Source organism: Hyperolius riggenbachi, chromosome 3, assembly GCF_040937935.1.
Source record: "Hyperolius riggenbachi isolate aHypRig1 chromosome 3, aHypRig1.pri, whole genome shotgun sequence".
Lineage (NCBI taxonomy): Eukaryota > Metazoa > Chordata > Amphibia > Anura > Hyperoliidae > Hyperolius > Hyperolius riggenbachi.
The window spans coordinates 237,466,142-237,482,144 of record NC_090648.1 but is presented as its reverse complement, the minus strand read 5'-3'; the positions used below and the strand labels follow the sequence as shown (position 1 = coordinate 237,482,144).

The 16,003-nt window shown below is 41.2% G+C and overlaps 1 protein-coding gene across 2 annotated transcripts in view; it reads left to right on the top strand.

Moving 5' to 3' along the window:
- The window catches only part of PLXNA4 (plexin A4), a 910,299-nt gene that overhangs the window by 521,186 nt on the left and 373,110 nt on the right, over positions 1–16,003 (top strand). For both annotated transcript variants that reach the window (XM_068276018.1, XM_068276019.1), the window contains one exon: positions 7,206–7,306. In XM_068276018.1, the coding sequence (XP_068132119.1) occupies positions 7,206–7,306 (101 nt within the window). The remainder of the gene's footprint in view (positions 1–7,205; positions 7,307–16,003) is intronic.

The window sequence follows — 16,003 nt, the reverse complement described above, 5'->3', positions numbered from 1 at the left end:
AGGGTCCCAGTTGTTACAGCACTTTCTAGCATGAGCCCCAGCTTCAGAGAGAAGTGATTGCATGGGCTCCCGCATGGAGAAGGAAAGTGCATGAAAGAAAGGAAAGTCTGATTGCCAAAGACTCGCGAGTTGTGATATGTCTGAGCCCAGCTACTGTTCTGACTCCTACAGACAGGAGAAAGATCATCACCAGAAGGCAAGCCTGTCTGTGGACGTCTTATTATTGCTTCAGTGCATACAAGTCAATTACTAGTTACTTTACCACCAATACAGTAACTGCACCACACTTAAAAAGAACTTCTAAAACATACCTGCATCAATATACTACATAACCATAATCATTATAAAAAGATTCCACGAATGAAAAGAGGATGCTTTGGCTTCCGCCGCTGTCTGTGCTGTAAATTGGATATTGTGGTGCAATATGGCATGGAAATTGAGATAGAAAATGTTTATTAGCATAGGCGGAGTGTATTCAGTTCTTTCCGCTGTCTTCTCTTTGTGAGCACAATGGAGGAATTTAGCAAAGTAAATCCTAAATCCCCAAAACCAAAGACAAAGTTAATGTTTATAAATGGCTTGTGAACTGCTGTTCCCACATTTCAGTTATGTGTCTGAATAAGTACCCCTTTTACCTGTTCAGCTGGGGGCAGGAAGCTGGTTTGTCACAATCATATTAAAAAACACCTGAGATTGTAACACACTCACTGCTGAATCACTTGAACAATAATTGGCATTGATATAAGAAAGGCCTCATTCACATTATGCATATTGTGGTGCAAACCTGTTATAACATGCATGTCCTGTAATATGTTCAGTGCCAGGGAACACACACATTAAGAGGCTATTATCTACTCATGCAACATGAACATTTTTGTTGGGGTTATTCAGAACATGTTGTTACAATGCATTCCATTGCTGTGCAGATTTGAATGTGCCAGTTGAGTTGTAAGGGCAAATGTGTTTACATTTTCTACCGTGTTCCATTACTACACAATGTGGGATTTAAAGAGAGCCCGAGGTGGGCTCAAAAAAATGCAAAAAAAGTAGGCTACCTGATTCGCGTGGCTGAGCGGATCAAGTAGCCGCAAAAACCGCCTCCCCACTTTCACTTTCATGACCTGTGGGTCACGTAACTGCACTGAGAGACTGTGTGTCTCTCATAGCATGCAGGGAGACGGAGGAGTAGCAGGGGGCACGGCAAGGGAGAGAGCTGCCCAATGGCAGCTCAGAAAACTCTGCAGGAATGCCCCTTTTGGGCATTTTATACAGGGAATTAATCTCCCCTGTGTTTACCTCAGAGTTTGCGACAAATCTTGTCACTAAACTCGGGGGGCTTTAGCGCGGTGGTGGTGGTAGCAGAGAGCGGCAGTTGAGGGACACAGAGCCATGTAATTAGGCAGAGGACATGGCTCTGTGTCCCATCTGCCACCCGAAGATCCACCTCGGGTTCTCTTTAACCTCTTGAGGACCATGGTGGTAAACCCCCCTAGTGACCAGCCTAATTTTACATTAATTGGCCACTGCAGCTTTAAGGCCAAGCTGCAGGGCCGTATACCTCTGCACACAAGTGATCTGCCCCCCCTTTTCTCCCCACCAACAGAGCTCTCTGTTGGTGAGGTCTGATCGCCCCCCCCTGTGTTTATTTTTTTTTTATAAATATTTGTTTGTTTTTGTTTTAAATATTTTTTGACATTTTCTTTTATTTATTTTTTCTAAATCCCCTCCCTCCCCCCAGCCGGCCAATCACGGCGATCGGCTGTCCTAGGCTTCTGCCTATGAGAGCCGATCGCTCTCTTGTCCCCCATGGGGACAGCCGTGTCACACGGCTGTCCCCAGTGCAGCGCTGCACATGTAAATACACGGCGAAACGCCGCTCGGAGACTGAAGGCGGAGCTCAGCTCCGCCCACCAAGCGGGAGATGCGCGCGCACCGTGCGCGCGATCTCCCGTAAACTGCTGCCCCAGGACTTTCCGCCAATTGGCGTTAGCTGGTCCTGGGGCTGCCGCCGCGGCCACGCCTACTGGCGTGACGCGGGCGGCAAGCGGTTAAGAGACATTGGGCCTGAACAAATTCACTGTTTCTTCTAAGTGTTGCCCTAGGTGTTATTTCACATCTTATCCATAAAATGCCTTTTAAGCCACCAGCAAGCAAGAAAATACTCAGAATAATTTTCACAGTACTTTTTCACCTATTTTTTCAATTGTAGAGTGCTGAAACGTTATTTTAACCACTTAATGCCATGCTGACTTATAAAAACGTCCTGCTAGAGCCTCTTAATGGCTCCAGGACGTTTTTTGTAAGTCAGACAGTGCTGCTGCCACTGCGCGAGTGCACGTGTGTGCGCCTGCTCCCGTGCGTTCACGTGCATTCCCATGCACGTGCACATACAAATAGGGAAGAAAAAAACACCAACGAAAAAATACACCTTTATTTCCAAATACTATATTGTCACCATTCTTTGTACTAGGGACATAATTAAAATCTTCTGATAACCAGAACAAATAGGCAGATAAAATGTGTGGGTTTTTTGTACAGTAGCAGTGTTTATATTAAAATTATAGGGGATGAAATTGGAGAAATAGTGCATTTTTTCATTTTTTCCTTGTTTTTCCCTTCAAATTGCATAGAAAATAAAATAATTATGGAAAACAAATATCAACCCGCAAAAGCCCAATTGGTGGTGAAAAAAACAAGATATAGACCATTTCATTGTGATTAGTAGTGATTAAGCTATTGGCAAATGAAAGGAATGAGCACTGAAAGGTGAAAATCGCTCTTGTTCATTAGGGTAAAAACGCTTTTGGGGTGAAGTGGCTCTCTGTAGATAGGAAAAAAGGGATACACCGCTCCACCAGGGGTGGACTAGTTGATTTGTAAAAAAGTATAACAGAGGCGCCAACAAGAGTAAAAGCAATTAAAAACCGCTCCCTCATAGAAAAAAACGGACCATGGGACATTACTCACATACAAAGTAACTTTTATTAAAATCTCCAAGATTTGCAACGCGTTTCACGGGTCACTATCCCGCTTCATCAGGTAATAGTTTGGAGGGTACACAGTCGGGTCAATATCCTGGCTAAGCGCCTCTGTGAGGATATTGACCTGACTGTGTACCCTCCAAACTATTGCCTGATGAAGCGGGATAGTGACCCGTGAAACGCGTTGCAAATCTTGGAGCTTTTAATAAGTTACTTTGTATGTGAGTAACGTCCCATTGTCCATTTTTTTTCTACGAGGGAGGGGAGTCCACCAACTTCCCCGTTTTAAACGTTTTTTAATCGCTTTTACTCTTGTTGGTGCTTCTGTTATACTGTTTTACAAATCAACTAGTCCACCCCTGGTGGAGGAGTGTATCCCCTTTTTCCTGTCTGCAGAGAGCGACTTCTTATACCTGAGTTGCGGTCAGGTTATAATTCATTCTCCCCAACTGCCTATCCAGTGGTTGCCTTTTGTGCCAACCTATACTTGTGAGTATAACCATTGTTTGAGTACATACTTTTATCATCTGCTACTAAAGGTACTACTCTATATTGGGCTCTCGGTTCTCGCTTTGTGTTTTTCAAGTTTGAGGTGAAGTGGTTAAATAGAAAATGAAAATGGTCTCCTAGGAGAAAACTTAGGAGAAAAAAATTAATTACATATGGCCTACTGGAAATTAGTTGACCGTTCAGACATTTTGTTTGATCAACAATATTGTCAATATTTTAAAGGATTGAGCCACTATGCCAAAGTTCACAATGCTGCCTAGAGTCATACTTTGGACAACATTTCTTAGATAAAACTAGTGTTTAAATTTCACGCACTATATCCCATATGCAATTCCATTTTTCTCCTAGGTGATATTTTGAAACTTGTCAATAAAATGACTTTTAAACCATCAGCAAGCAAAAAAATGCTCAAAATAATTTTGATAGTACTTTTTACCTACTTTTTAATGCGTTTTCCATTGCAAAGTGCTAAAATTTTATTTTAAATAAAAAATGATTTTTTTTTTCGTCGTAGGAGAAACCTCAGGTGAAAAAGTTAATTGCATATGGCCTATGTGTAAATATAGACTTGTCAGTCAGGTCAGATGTCTTTAGTGACTTCATTTATACAGTTGCTTTTTAATTTATGTGTGCCTTGTCATATAAGGACACATCTTGGAAATTAATACCCTTTCATGCAATCCCAAGAAAACCATTAGCTGAACCAAGCTCAAAAAAGAGGCTTTATTTACTCATACCTACATTTACTAGTTATAATCATAGTAAAGTTAGATCCTGATGTACATAGAAAGATTTTCGGAAGAAATGCCATGGACATTGTTGTGGGCACAATATTATGCTGACCCTCATCCAACTGCATAAAACAACACTTTTATATGTTAGACACACAAGATGTAAAGGTAATCATAAGACAAATGGGTCCCAACAGGAGATGGCAAAGTGATGAAGCAGAGAAGACAGTGGGGGACAGTGTTTCCAGTGATTAAGAAGAAATTCCTCTAAGATTAGATTTTGCTGAGATATTGCTGTACGTGAGTTCAGAATATCGCTCCCCGTGAAGCTCAGGGATGAGCTCAGGCTCCTATGTTCTATCCAGGCCTTCAGCCAAGGGGAAGCTAATCAATACAGACAGACAGACACAGGCGATGAAAATGAGAGAAGCCAAATAATGAGACGGTGGGTAAGGCTTGCTATCTGCTTTCAGCATGAGGTGGGACCAGAAAATACATCCCCACTTGCTTTAAGAAATAGCATCTATTATTTAGTTTCCAATAAAGGTGGTGAGTAAGGTACAGTTTAAAAGATATATGGCCACAGCGCTGCCTTGTACATACGCTTCTCAATTCAATAGTCAGACTTGTACTATGAGAAGTACATTACAAATGACCACATAAACAAAACTACCCTATATATTTTATCTGACTGATCACTCACACACACACACACACACACACACACACACACACACACACACACACACACACACACACACACACACACACACACACACACACACACACACACACACACACACACACACACACACACTACTGATGTAGGCAATGTGATGTAGTAGTTGTGTATACAGTGGGTTGCAAAAGTATTCGGCCCCCTTGAAGTTTTCCACATTTTGTCACATTACTGCCACAAACATGCATCAATTTTATTGGAATTCCATGTAAAAGACCAATACAAAGTGGTGTACATGTGAGAAGTGGATCGAAAATCATACATCATTCCAAACATTTTTTACAAATAAATAACTACAAAGTGGGGTGTGCGTAATTATTCGGCCCCCTGAGTCAATGCTTTGCAGAACCACCTTTTGCTGCAATTACAGCTGCCAGTCTTTTAGGGCAGTGTTTCTCAACATTTTATTGGTATGTACCCCTTTTAACACCCTGTACTGGCCAAGTACCCCCTAGCGTAGTAAACATTATCAAAAGTACCCCTTGACAAATATATATTTAATCAGAGTACATTATAATTGGTTCTAAACAATTTCCAAGCATTTAATATTGCTTTTAATTAGGTAAAATACTAATTTGGAGTTGTTTATATAAGATTTGTAATTTTCTAAAACTTTAAATGTGTTATTCTTGGCTAAGTATATGAAGCCAGAGTACCCCCTGGAACCATCAGAAGTACCCCCTGGGGTACGCGTACCACACGTTGAGAACCTAGGTTTTAGGGTATGTCTCCACCAGCTTTGTGCACATCTAGAGACTGAAATCCTTGCCCATTCTTCTTTGCAAAACAGCTCCAGCTCAGTCAGATTAGATGGACAGCGTTTGTGAACAGCAGTTTTCAGATCTTGCCACAGATTCTCAATTGGATTTAGATCTGGACTTTGACTGGGCCATTCTAACACATAGATGTGTTTTGTTTTAAACCATTCCATTGTTGCCCTGGCTTTGTGTTTAGGGTCATTGTCCTGCTGGAAGGTGAACCTCCGCCCCAGTCTCAAGTCTTTTGCAGTCTCCAAGAGGTTTTCTTCCAAGTTTGCCCTGTATTTGGCTCCATCCATCTTCCCATCAACTCTGACCAGCTTCCCTGTCCCTGCTGAAGAGATGCACCCCCCGAGTATGATGCTGCCACCACCATATTTGACAGTGGGGATGGTGTGTTCAGAGTAATGTGCAGTGTTAGTTTTCCGCCACACATAGCGTTTTGCATTTTGGCCAAAAAGTTCAATTTTGGTCTCATCTGAACAGCGCACCTTCTTCCACATGGTTGCTGTGTCCCCCACATGGCTTGTGGCAAACTGCAAACGGGACTTCTTATGCTTTCTGTTAACAATGCCTTTCTTCTTGCCACTCTTCCATAAAGGCCAACTTTGTACAGTGCATGACTAATAGTTGTCCTATGGACAGAGTCTCCCACCTGAGCTGTAAATCTCTGCAGCTCGTCCAGAGTCACCATGGGCCTCTTGACTGCATTTCTGATCAGTGCTCTCCTTGTTTGGCCTGTGAGTTTAGGTGGATGGCCTTGTCTTGGTAGGTTTACAGTTGTGCCATACTCCTTCCATTTCTGAATGATCGCTTGGACAGTGCTCCGTGGGATGTTCAAGGCTTTGGAAATCTTTTTGTAGCCTAAGCCTGCTTTAAATTTCTCAATAACTTGATCCCTGACCTGTCTTGTGTGTTCTTTGGACTTCACGGTGTTGTTGCTCCCAATATTCTCTTAGACCACCTCTGAGGCCCTCACAGAGCAGCTGTATTTGTACTGACATTAGATTACACACAGGTGCACTCTATTTAGTCATTAGCACTCATCAGGCAATGTCTATAGGCAACTGACTGCACTCAGATCGAAGAGGGCCTAATAATTATGTACACACCACTTTGCAGTTATTGATTTGTAAAAAATGTTTGTAATCATGTATGATTTTCGTTCCACTTCTCACGTGTACACCACTTTGTGTTGGTCTTTCATGTGGAATTCCAGTAAAATTGATTCATGTTTGTGGCAGTAATATGACAAAATGTGGAAAATTTCAAGGGGGCCGAATACTTTTGCTACCCACTGTATATGTATGCATTTATGTAGAGGTAACAATTTTTAAAATGATAACTTTGATCTTATTGTCGGCTTTACTGGCCTTCAATTGAATCTGTTCTCTAAGGGTCATGACAATAAAATAAGTGATATAAAGTCTTCAAAAATTAGACATAAATATTTCCACATTTTTAAACTTTTCCTTGTATTTTACAGCTAACACGAGTTCCAGTAGAGTCCTGCGGCCAGTACACCACATGCAGCGACTGTCTGGGTTCTGGAGACCCCCACTGTGGTTGGTGTGTACTTCATAACATGTAAGTACCGACAGTTTCTGCCTACATAGAATGAAGGCTTTCCATAACACCACATGTATAACTGAAATAGCTATTCATCATTTGTATGTTACTTTTTTGTTGTGGGACTTAAAGGAAAATTAATAAAGGCATATTATATGACATTGTGGCACCGTGACCAAATAGGTTGTGTAAGTATATATACTTTTTGCATACAGATGTCTGTTAAAGCTTTGCTAAGCACTGCATTGAATATTGGACGTGGCATTAGCCCTAGAAGAAAAACTTTCTAATAGCAACTACTCAATTACATACCTCTTTTATATGCTATGACGTGAATTCATTAACAAGGGAAGAAAATTGGTACATTTTTTGAGAGCAGCCATAAGGATTTTGACTGATTGCTGTTGTTTGTAACTCGACTTTAATTCCAATTGTCTTTGCACATCAACCCCTATGTGTTTGGAGAACATAATAGATTACAGAGATGAATGTCTAGTGCCAAATTTGTGGGACACAAATCTGCTAGGACTCTGTGTCCACGTGTGTTGATGTTGTGGGCACTTACATGTATTTAGTAGTTTTACTGGAAATAGATTTTCTCTGTAAGTCTTTGGAGCGTGATTGGCAAGCTTTAAGGATACACCACTTTGTCATTGCTCTGTCTATAGGTCGTTCACAATTTAATTTGGCTAGACTAATTAAATGTGACATCTGATTAATTGCTGTAAGCCTGCACATTACTAACATTACTACTCTATGAACTGTTGGGCTTATGTTTAAAAGAGAACAAAAAAAGCAGAGATGCTGCCTGGAACAGCCAATCATATTGCACATTTTTTCTTTAATTCAGGTTAGAAAATAAAAGCAAGTTTCTAATTATACCATCCCTTTAAGTTAGGCAACCATGTGTTAGTAGTAGTAGTAGTGCCACCACTACTACCACAGCCTCTACTACTTCTACCACCACCACTACTTGCCACTGCTGCTGCTAGTACTATTACTACTAACTACCACTAGCACTACTACTTCTAGCACCACTACAACTACTACTAGCACCACTACAACTACTACTAGCACCACTACAACTACTACTACCACCACTACTACTACTTACTAGCACAGCAACTACTTCCACTACTGGTACCACTACAACTACTACCACCACAACTACTACTACCACAACCATCACCACCACTACTTACCACCACCGCTACTAGCACTACCACTAATACTTACCACCACTGCTTCTACTACTACAGCTACTACTACTGACATCACCACTACTATTAAACCACTAATTTTATACATTTACAGGTAATCAATTAAAGCCCTCTTGAAGTTTTATAGAGCATGTCCGTACATACTGTATAGTACTTACAAAAAATCAACCTTTTTTCTGGGCTTTTGAGGTGTAGATTTTCACAAACAAACAATATGTTAATTTCAAACAGAACTGCCTTTTATGGAAACAATTCTACCTGTGGAGAGATATATATGAAATGAAGGCAGGATGCCAAGGTTATTAGAAACTGACATGGAAAATGTAATTATAATTAGCATTTAAATGACAGAAGAGCATGCCAATTAAATAGAGATTTCTGTCTTAGGATGTGAAATAATAAAAAAAGAAATCTGTTTATTTTGCTTGTCATTGCAATCACTCAGATCAGTTAGATGAATGATGTAGTTTATGAAAGTGAAATGAAAACAGAAGTGAAATGAAATGTAGTTCTTTCTTCTTTAGAAATGTTTAGCTTCCAAAATTGTAAAGTCAGATTTGTACTTAATTGAATGTGATGAGCAGTGTGTGAAGTGTGGCAAATCATAGTGACTAATCAGAGATCTGCTTATATTAAGCTGGTCTAGAAGACAGCCGTTTGGCCTCTTGGAAGTGAATGATCAAGCCTTGAATGATCCTTCATTTATTCAGCCATGATGCTCATGTCAGGGGCAATCTCATGGGAGTGCTCATTTATCTGCATTCATTTCTGGAGCTGTAATCAGAAGATTGGTTAAAAATCTTCCAAACCCTTGTACACAAACTGTACTGATGTTGGCCTTTAGCCCGATAACACTACCCAAATACAGCAAAACAACATGCCTCAGGATTACCGAAAGTATCATACGGGTTACCAGCATGTTCCTTACCAAGTCAACTGGTATCTTTGATTGTGGTCCGTTTCGGTCATATAGCTTCCACAATGTGATACTAATGAGCTTCTTTCTTTGTCTATTCTGCACCATTTCTGCACTTTTTGGATATAAAACAGTATGACTATTGTAATGCTTGAGAGCCATTGCCACTCCTGTCAGGCAGCTCAGTCATACTGTCTTTCTGCCATGTAGAAAAAATGTAGGTTACACTAGTTAATCGATACACACCTTCAAAAGCATGTCTTGTATTATGCCACCATCGCAGTGACATACTTGCATTGTTGCCTGCGAAGGGACACCATCTTTTGAGGGGGAGCAGGTGGATACAGAAATATTAGAGCAGGTGTTGGCACCCAGCTGCATCACCATTATCAGCAGTGTGGCAGTGGATTAGGTGCCAAGCCTGGCTCCAACTTGCCTAAGAAGATTTAGTGGTGAAAAAGAGGTGGATTGGCAGATGGCACAGAAGCAATAACAAAGAGAGCAAATGTTCAGTTAAGGCTAAGCATCAATAAGCAAGCTAAAGGTCGGAGTGGGAGGTTGGTTTTATTGTTTAAAGGCATCAGTTAGGGTAAGCTCACAATAGAGGTCAAGATTAGGTGCCAGAAAGAGGATAATGTCTAGGGAGAGGTGTCAGAGAGTGAAATGGTTCGTGTTTGGATAACGGTAGAGCAATGCCAAACCGGCAATGTAAACAGTATTGCACAGCTGAGATAAATAAAAGTAATCCATGTAGCTAAACACCGTGAACGTGCCAAAACCAACTACACTGAATGGACATGTGCAGAAGTTTTTAGAATCAGGATGATACCATTTATGAAGTCATATTGTACATGTGCAAATATAAAGACACAGCGCAGAGCATGTGCCCGCTAATTGGCATATGTAATAAAGTAGTTATTCACTTTAATCACTAAGTTAATGCATGAGAGAAATGAGTGGAAAATGCTGCATTCTAACATACGGATATGGGTCTCCAGTGAGGCTCATATGGTCTCCAAAACAGGCTGACCTGTGTAGGGCTGTCTTCGCCTCACCCATAGCATATGGTCATGCTCTGGTTTGCTAAAAAAGTGAAAGTATACGTAGCTTGGGATGGAAATGTTACGAATTTCCATTTCAAATGATTGTGTATTGCGTCATATTTTGCATTTTGTTCACATCTCCATTATAGGCTTACTTGAAGCTGTATTATTAGTGCATGCTGTTTCACTAACAAAATCATACAGAATCAGACCCGTCTGTGCTTTTTACTATTGTTCATGCATTAGTAGCTATGACAAAGAGAGGAAAATTAGCTGACATAAGAACTACTTACTGGTAGAAATCTTCTAGCCTGATGGGTTTAGTATGGAGGTTGCCATCTTCGCTTCATTTTAAACCAGTGTTTTCTTGGATATTATGTACGGCCTAGTGCACACCAGAGCGGTTCTGCTGCGGTTTGCGATCCGCTTGCGGGTGCGGATCCGCTAGGGTAATGTATTTCAATGGGCTGGTGCACACCAGAGCGGGAGGCGTTTTGCAGAAACGCATACTCCCGGGCTGCGGCAAATTTTGGATTGCGGATGTGTTTCTGCCTCAATGTTAAGTATAGGAAAAACGCAAACCGCTCTGAAAAATGGCACTTCAGAGCGGTTTGCCAGGCGGTTTTTGTTACAGTAGCTGTTCAGTAAGAGCTTTACTGTAACAATACATGAAATCTACTACACCAAAAACGCTTCACAAAACCGCAAAATGCTGGCTGAAACACTACAGAAAAAGAAGAAAAAGCGTTTCAAAATCTGCTAGCATTTTGCGGATCTGCTAGCGGTTTTTGGTGTGCACTAGGCCTAAGTCTGTTGGCTTCAGCAATGAGTTACACAGTTGGAACAAGTGTTCAGTCAGTGAAGCCAGAGCACCTGATTTGCATACTAGTTCTGTGTCACTCACGGATTCAAAAAGCATTAAATCAGAGGCACGGCATCACATCCATAAGGGTTGAGCTGAAATTATCACTAAAGTAATTAAAATGTACATTTTTGTCTGACTTCAATTTTCATGAAAGTACAATGGATTTTTGCAAGATAGACAGTTTTGCAAACCTGATATTTTTCTAGAAAATGTGTTCTCTTAGGCAAAATGGCTTTAATACACTTGGTGAAAATATGTTTCTGCATGCCCATATTTTTCATGAATATTCTCATCTGTGCAAATGTGTTTCCTCATCCCCATATAAGTTCATAAATATTCTCAACTGTGCAAAATGTGAAACTTTCACAAAAATAATGCAAAAAGAAAATAGATATATCCACTCACCAATAAACGTCCAGGCAAGTTGTTTAGTTTGCAGAAGAGAGCCGGAAATGTTGTGTGTTTCAGGGTTATTTCACTCAGTCGCCCGGTTTCAATTAACATTTCTCATGAGTTCCCTCCCAGAATTTTTCATTGTTATCTAGAAATAACTTTTTAACACCCAGCAATTGAAGAAGTACATAAAAATAAAGTAATATCAAACTTATTTTGAGGATTTTCCTGCTTGCAGGGGGTGTAAATGCTATTTTGTTTTATCGAAAAGGTAGGTAAACATCTGCTGAAAAGGGACTCTTTTTTTTCGAAAGGCCTGTACACACTGCTGTGCTTGTGCTGCGTTTTTAAAATCTTAGGTGAATTTTAAATCGCAAAGCCTTCATGAAAATATAAAAATCGCATTGAACCAGAGTGCACAGGTCTTCACGATTTTCATGATTTTTCAAAAGACCTTGCTATTAAAAAAACACATGCGATTTTAAAAGCGCAGCAGTGTGTACAGGCCCTAATGCTACTAATTACAAACTTATTCAATGAGACATGAAGTAGTGTGGTAGCTTAGAGCAACTCATTGTTCACATATTAGCTGTTTTTTTGCTTTGTCTTTACTCTTGAGTGTGGTCAAACTATAGCATTACAGACAGATGACTGATCTTGGTAATTTAACATCTTCTGAAAAACAATACAATTTTAAATAGAAAAATAGCTTGGCTTCCACAGATCGGAAAAAAAATAAATTTGATGATGGTTTATTGCATTTTGTCCGGTGATCACGTTCAATGACTTTTTATGTATATTTGTATTTGTATAGACAAGTCCACTAAGCTGTGTATTAGACCGATCTTTTCTCCCCTTTCCCTACATTACAGAAATGCAGCTGTGTACTTTGCATCCCTTGTGTTTTGAAGTGGCCAGTGGGATTAACATTTTCCTATGTAATTTTGTGGCAGGACAAGGGCACCAGGCAGCATTTCTGGTGATAGCCATGCTGCTTTGATTTGAACTGCTATGCTGGCTTCGCTGTGTGAAGGCTTCATGCCAGGGAGCTGTCATTGATTTTCACCACCATTACTCTTGTCCCAACTCTACAATAGGAAACCTGACTCTAATGAAAGAAAACAGCACAGGGGTATTGATTCTTTTATAGGAAATTATACTTGGAAACAAGAGAATGAAGGGACACCCTTATTTCTTTCATTTCTCAATCTCAGAAGTCGCTTGCTGCCTAGAGACAGTGGAAGTTTTATCCTCTATGAAAAACACAAAGTATTTTGGATAATGTGACTCATAAAAGGATGTTTCAGAATGGATAAGAACAATTACAGTTGGAATAACAAAAAGCTCTACTTATCTGGAAAAATCTAAATGACAGAGTGAATAAAATATTGAGGGCAATTCGCTGGTACCTGTATTCCATGTGGTCACTATAAAGCCATGATGAAGGGAGTAGCTACGTAAGAGGTAGCCATATGTGGGATATGTGAAATATGCTTTCTTTATTGATTTATAGGAGTGAAAGTAGTCATGTCAACCCTCATCTGTGAAGCACAGCATTTAAATTGAACACCTCCAACTAGCATTGCTATCTGGATTTGGCTCATAATGAAATTATCCCTGAACAATGGTAATATTTTTTTTCAGAAAAGTCAGAACTAAACTGGTATATTCGTAGAATGCTATTCCATAATGTCCAGGGTTATAGCAGCAGCCAATGAGCTGCAAAAGACAAGCAGGACACTTTGGAAACCTTAAAAGTGAACAGAGGCGTCAAAAGTATAAAATAAAGTGAAACTTTTAAAACATGGAAGTGGCGGGGGTGGGCCCTTTTCCACTACAAAGGACAAGATCAAGGGACGTGTTAAGTTATAACAAAAAATACTTTATTGATATACTTCACAAGGTATTGCAACACGTTTCACGGGCGTGACCCCGCTCAGGCAGTGAGAAAAGAAGTATAAAGCAATTGTTGTCTTAGACTAGGACAACAATTGCTTTATACTCCTTTTCTCACTGCCTGATGAAGCGGGGCCACGCCCGTGAAACACGTTGCAATACCTAGTGGAGTATATCAATAAAGTAATTTTTCTGTTATAACTCAACAAGTCCCTTGATCTTGTCCCTTGGAGTCGAAAAGGGCCCACCCCCGCCACTTCCATGTTTTAAAAGTTTTACTTTATTTTATACTTTTGACGCCTCTGTTCACTTGGATGCTTCACTGATCCACCCTGGGTGGAAGGGTGGGAATCTTTGTATTTCTCCCTATCTACAGAGAGCGACTTCTTAATCCTGAGTGGGGACAGGCTTGTTCTCCCCACCTGCTGATACAGTGGTTGCCTACGTGGTAACCCTAGTTTGTGAGTATTCCTTTTCTTACTAATTTATCTCCACCTAAACCAATACATACTACACCATATTGGGCTCTCTTTTCTCTGTTACTTTGGAAACCTTGTTTGTGGTGATTCTATTGGATGCCTTGATCACTTGGCATAAGGCCCTACCCAGAGATCTGAATTAAAACATTGATTTGCCAGATAGAGATAATTTGCTACTGCTGACGAAAAGATAGCATGTTTTTTGTTTGCTTTAGAGAGGTGAGATTGGGAATTAATGCTTTGCACTACTATGGGGGCTTTATATTGCATAAATACTCCAAAGGCATGTAGTGGGCGGAATACGTACTGAACACATTCGTACTGAAATTGCCCAGGAAATAGGAAATGAATCATAACTTTAATTTATCAAGATCACAAAGGTCCTAACAGACCAAGTAATGTATGTTATAACACATGAGGATCAGTGTATCCACTGTGTAAATCAGCCTTAACACAGTCAAAGCGATTAAAGGACACGGCACTCGTGAGCTGTGTGCAGGAACAAGCTATATTGGAGCCAAACGGATACATGTCATGTTTCGGGCAGTGCCCTTCCTCTGAGGAAACATGTAGTGTATCCGTTTGGCTCCAATACAGCTTGTTGCTGCACACAGCTCACGAGTGCCCTGTCCTTTTTTCGTGTTTGCCCTGTACTTGCAGGAGTGGTGTATCTGCAGGGCACTGGTCACTGGCTGGCCAGATCTTTGGTGGTTTCCTACCAGAGGTTGAAGTTTCTTTTCTCTTAACACAGTAAAGGTCTGCTTATGATGTTGAGAGCAACAAGTGACCAGCAGCACACACTGTAAACCTGCACGGTGTGCTGACATTTACTTTCAACATCATAAGCAGGACTTTTATCATGTTAGCGCTACAGCCGCGCTCAGATGTGACTCCATAGGGGAACTGCCTGTCCACAGCCGGTTCCTAAGCACTAACAAGGTGTCCGACCGGTGCAAGAGAGGTGACAGGCAGTGAATTTAATGCCTGTCAGCTCCCTGTATGAAAGAACCCTTATACCGTTCATTCATTAGTGAGATACATAGTACATAGCAGGACCATTAAGCTTCTCTTTGCATGAACAGAGTCTTGACTGAGGAGATGCATGATTGGTATCTTGTTATGTAGGATTTGCCACCACTTCCATTTAATTTTGGCTGTGGAAGACATAAAGCATTATGAATCGCAGCAGTAATCCCAGTGCTGCCTGCTTATGTGAAGGTCTGCTGTGTCCCACTCTACCATAGCCCACAGACAAACACATTGAAGAATGATAGTGTAATTTTCATTTCTATCAGGTCTTGCAACTATTCTCCTATTCATGGGTTAAGTAGAGGAGACTATATTAGTGATCTGTAGCTGATGTGCAGCAAATGCTAAAAATATTCTTAACCTCCTTGCCGGTTATCCCGAGCTCAGCTCGGGGTAACCTGCGCAGGAGGATTACTCAGGCCCCGCTGGGCCGATTTGCACAATTTTTTTCCCTACACGCAGCTAGCACTTTGCTAGCTGCGTGTAGTACATGATCGCTGCTGCTCGCCGCCGATTCGCCGCTACCCGCCACGCCGAGCCGCCCCCCCCCCCCCGCTCCAGACCCCTGCGCAGCCTGGCCAATCAGTGCCAGGCAGCGCTGAGGGGCGGATCAGGGTTCCCTGTGACGTCCCGACGTCCATGACGTCATCCCGCCCCGTCGCCATGGCGACCGGGGAAGCCCTGCAGGAAATCCCGTTCTCAACGGGATTTCCTGCATACTCTGATCGCCGAAGGCGATTGGAGTGGGTGGGGGGATGCCGCCGCTCAGCGGCTATCATGTAGCGAGCCCTGGGCTCGCTACATGATTTAAAAAAAATAATAATAAAAAAAAAGTGCGGCGCTGCCTCCTTGCCGGATTTTGTAGACCGGCAAG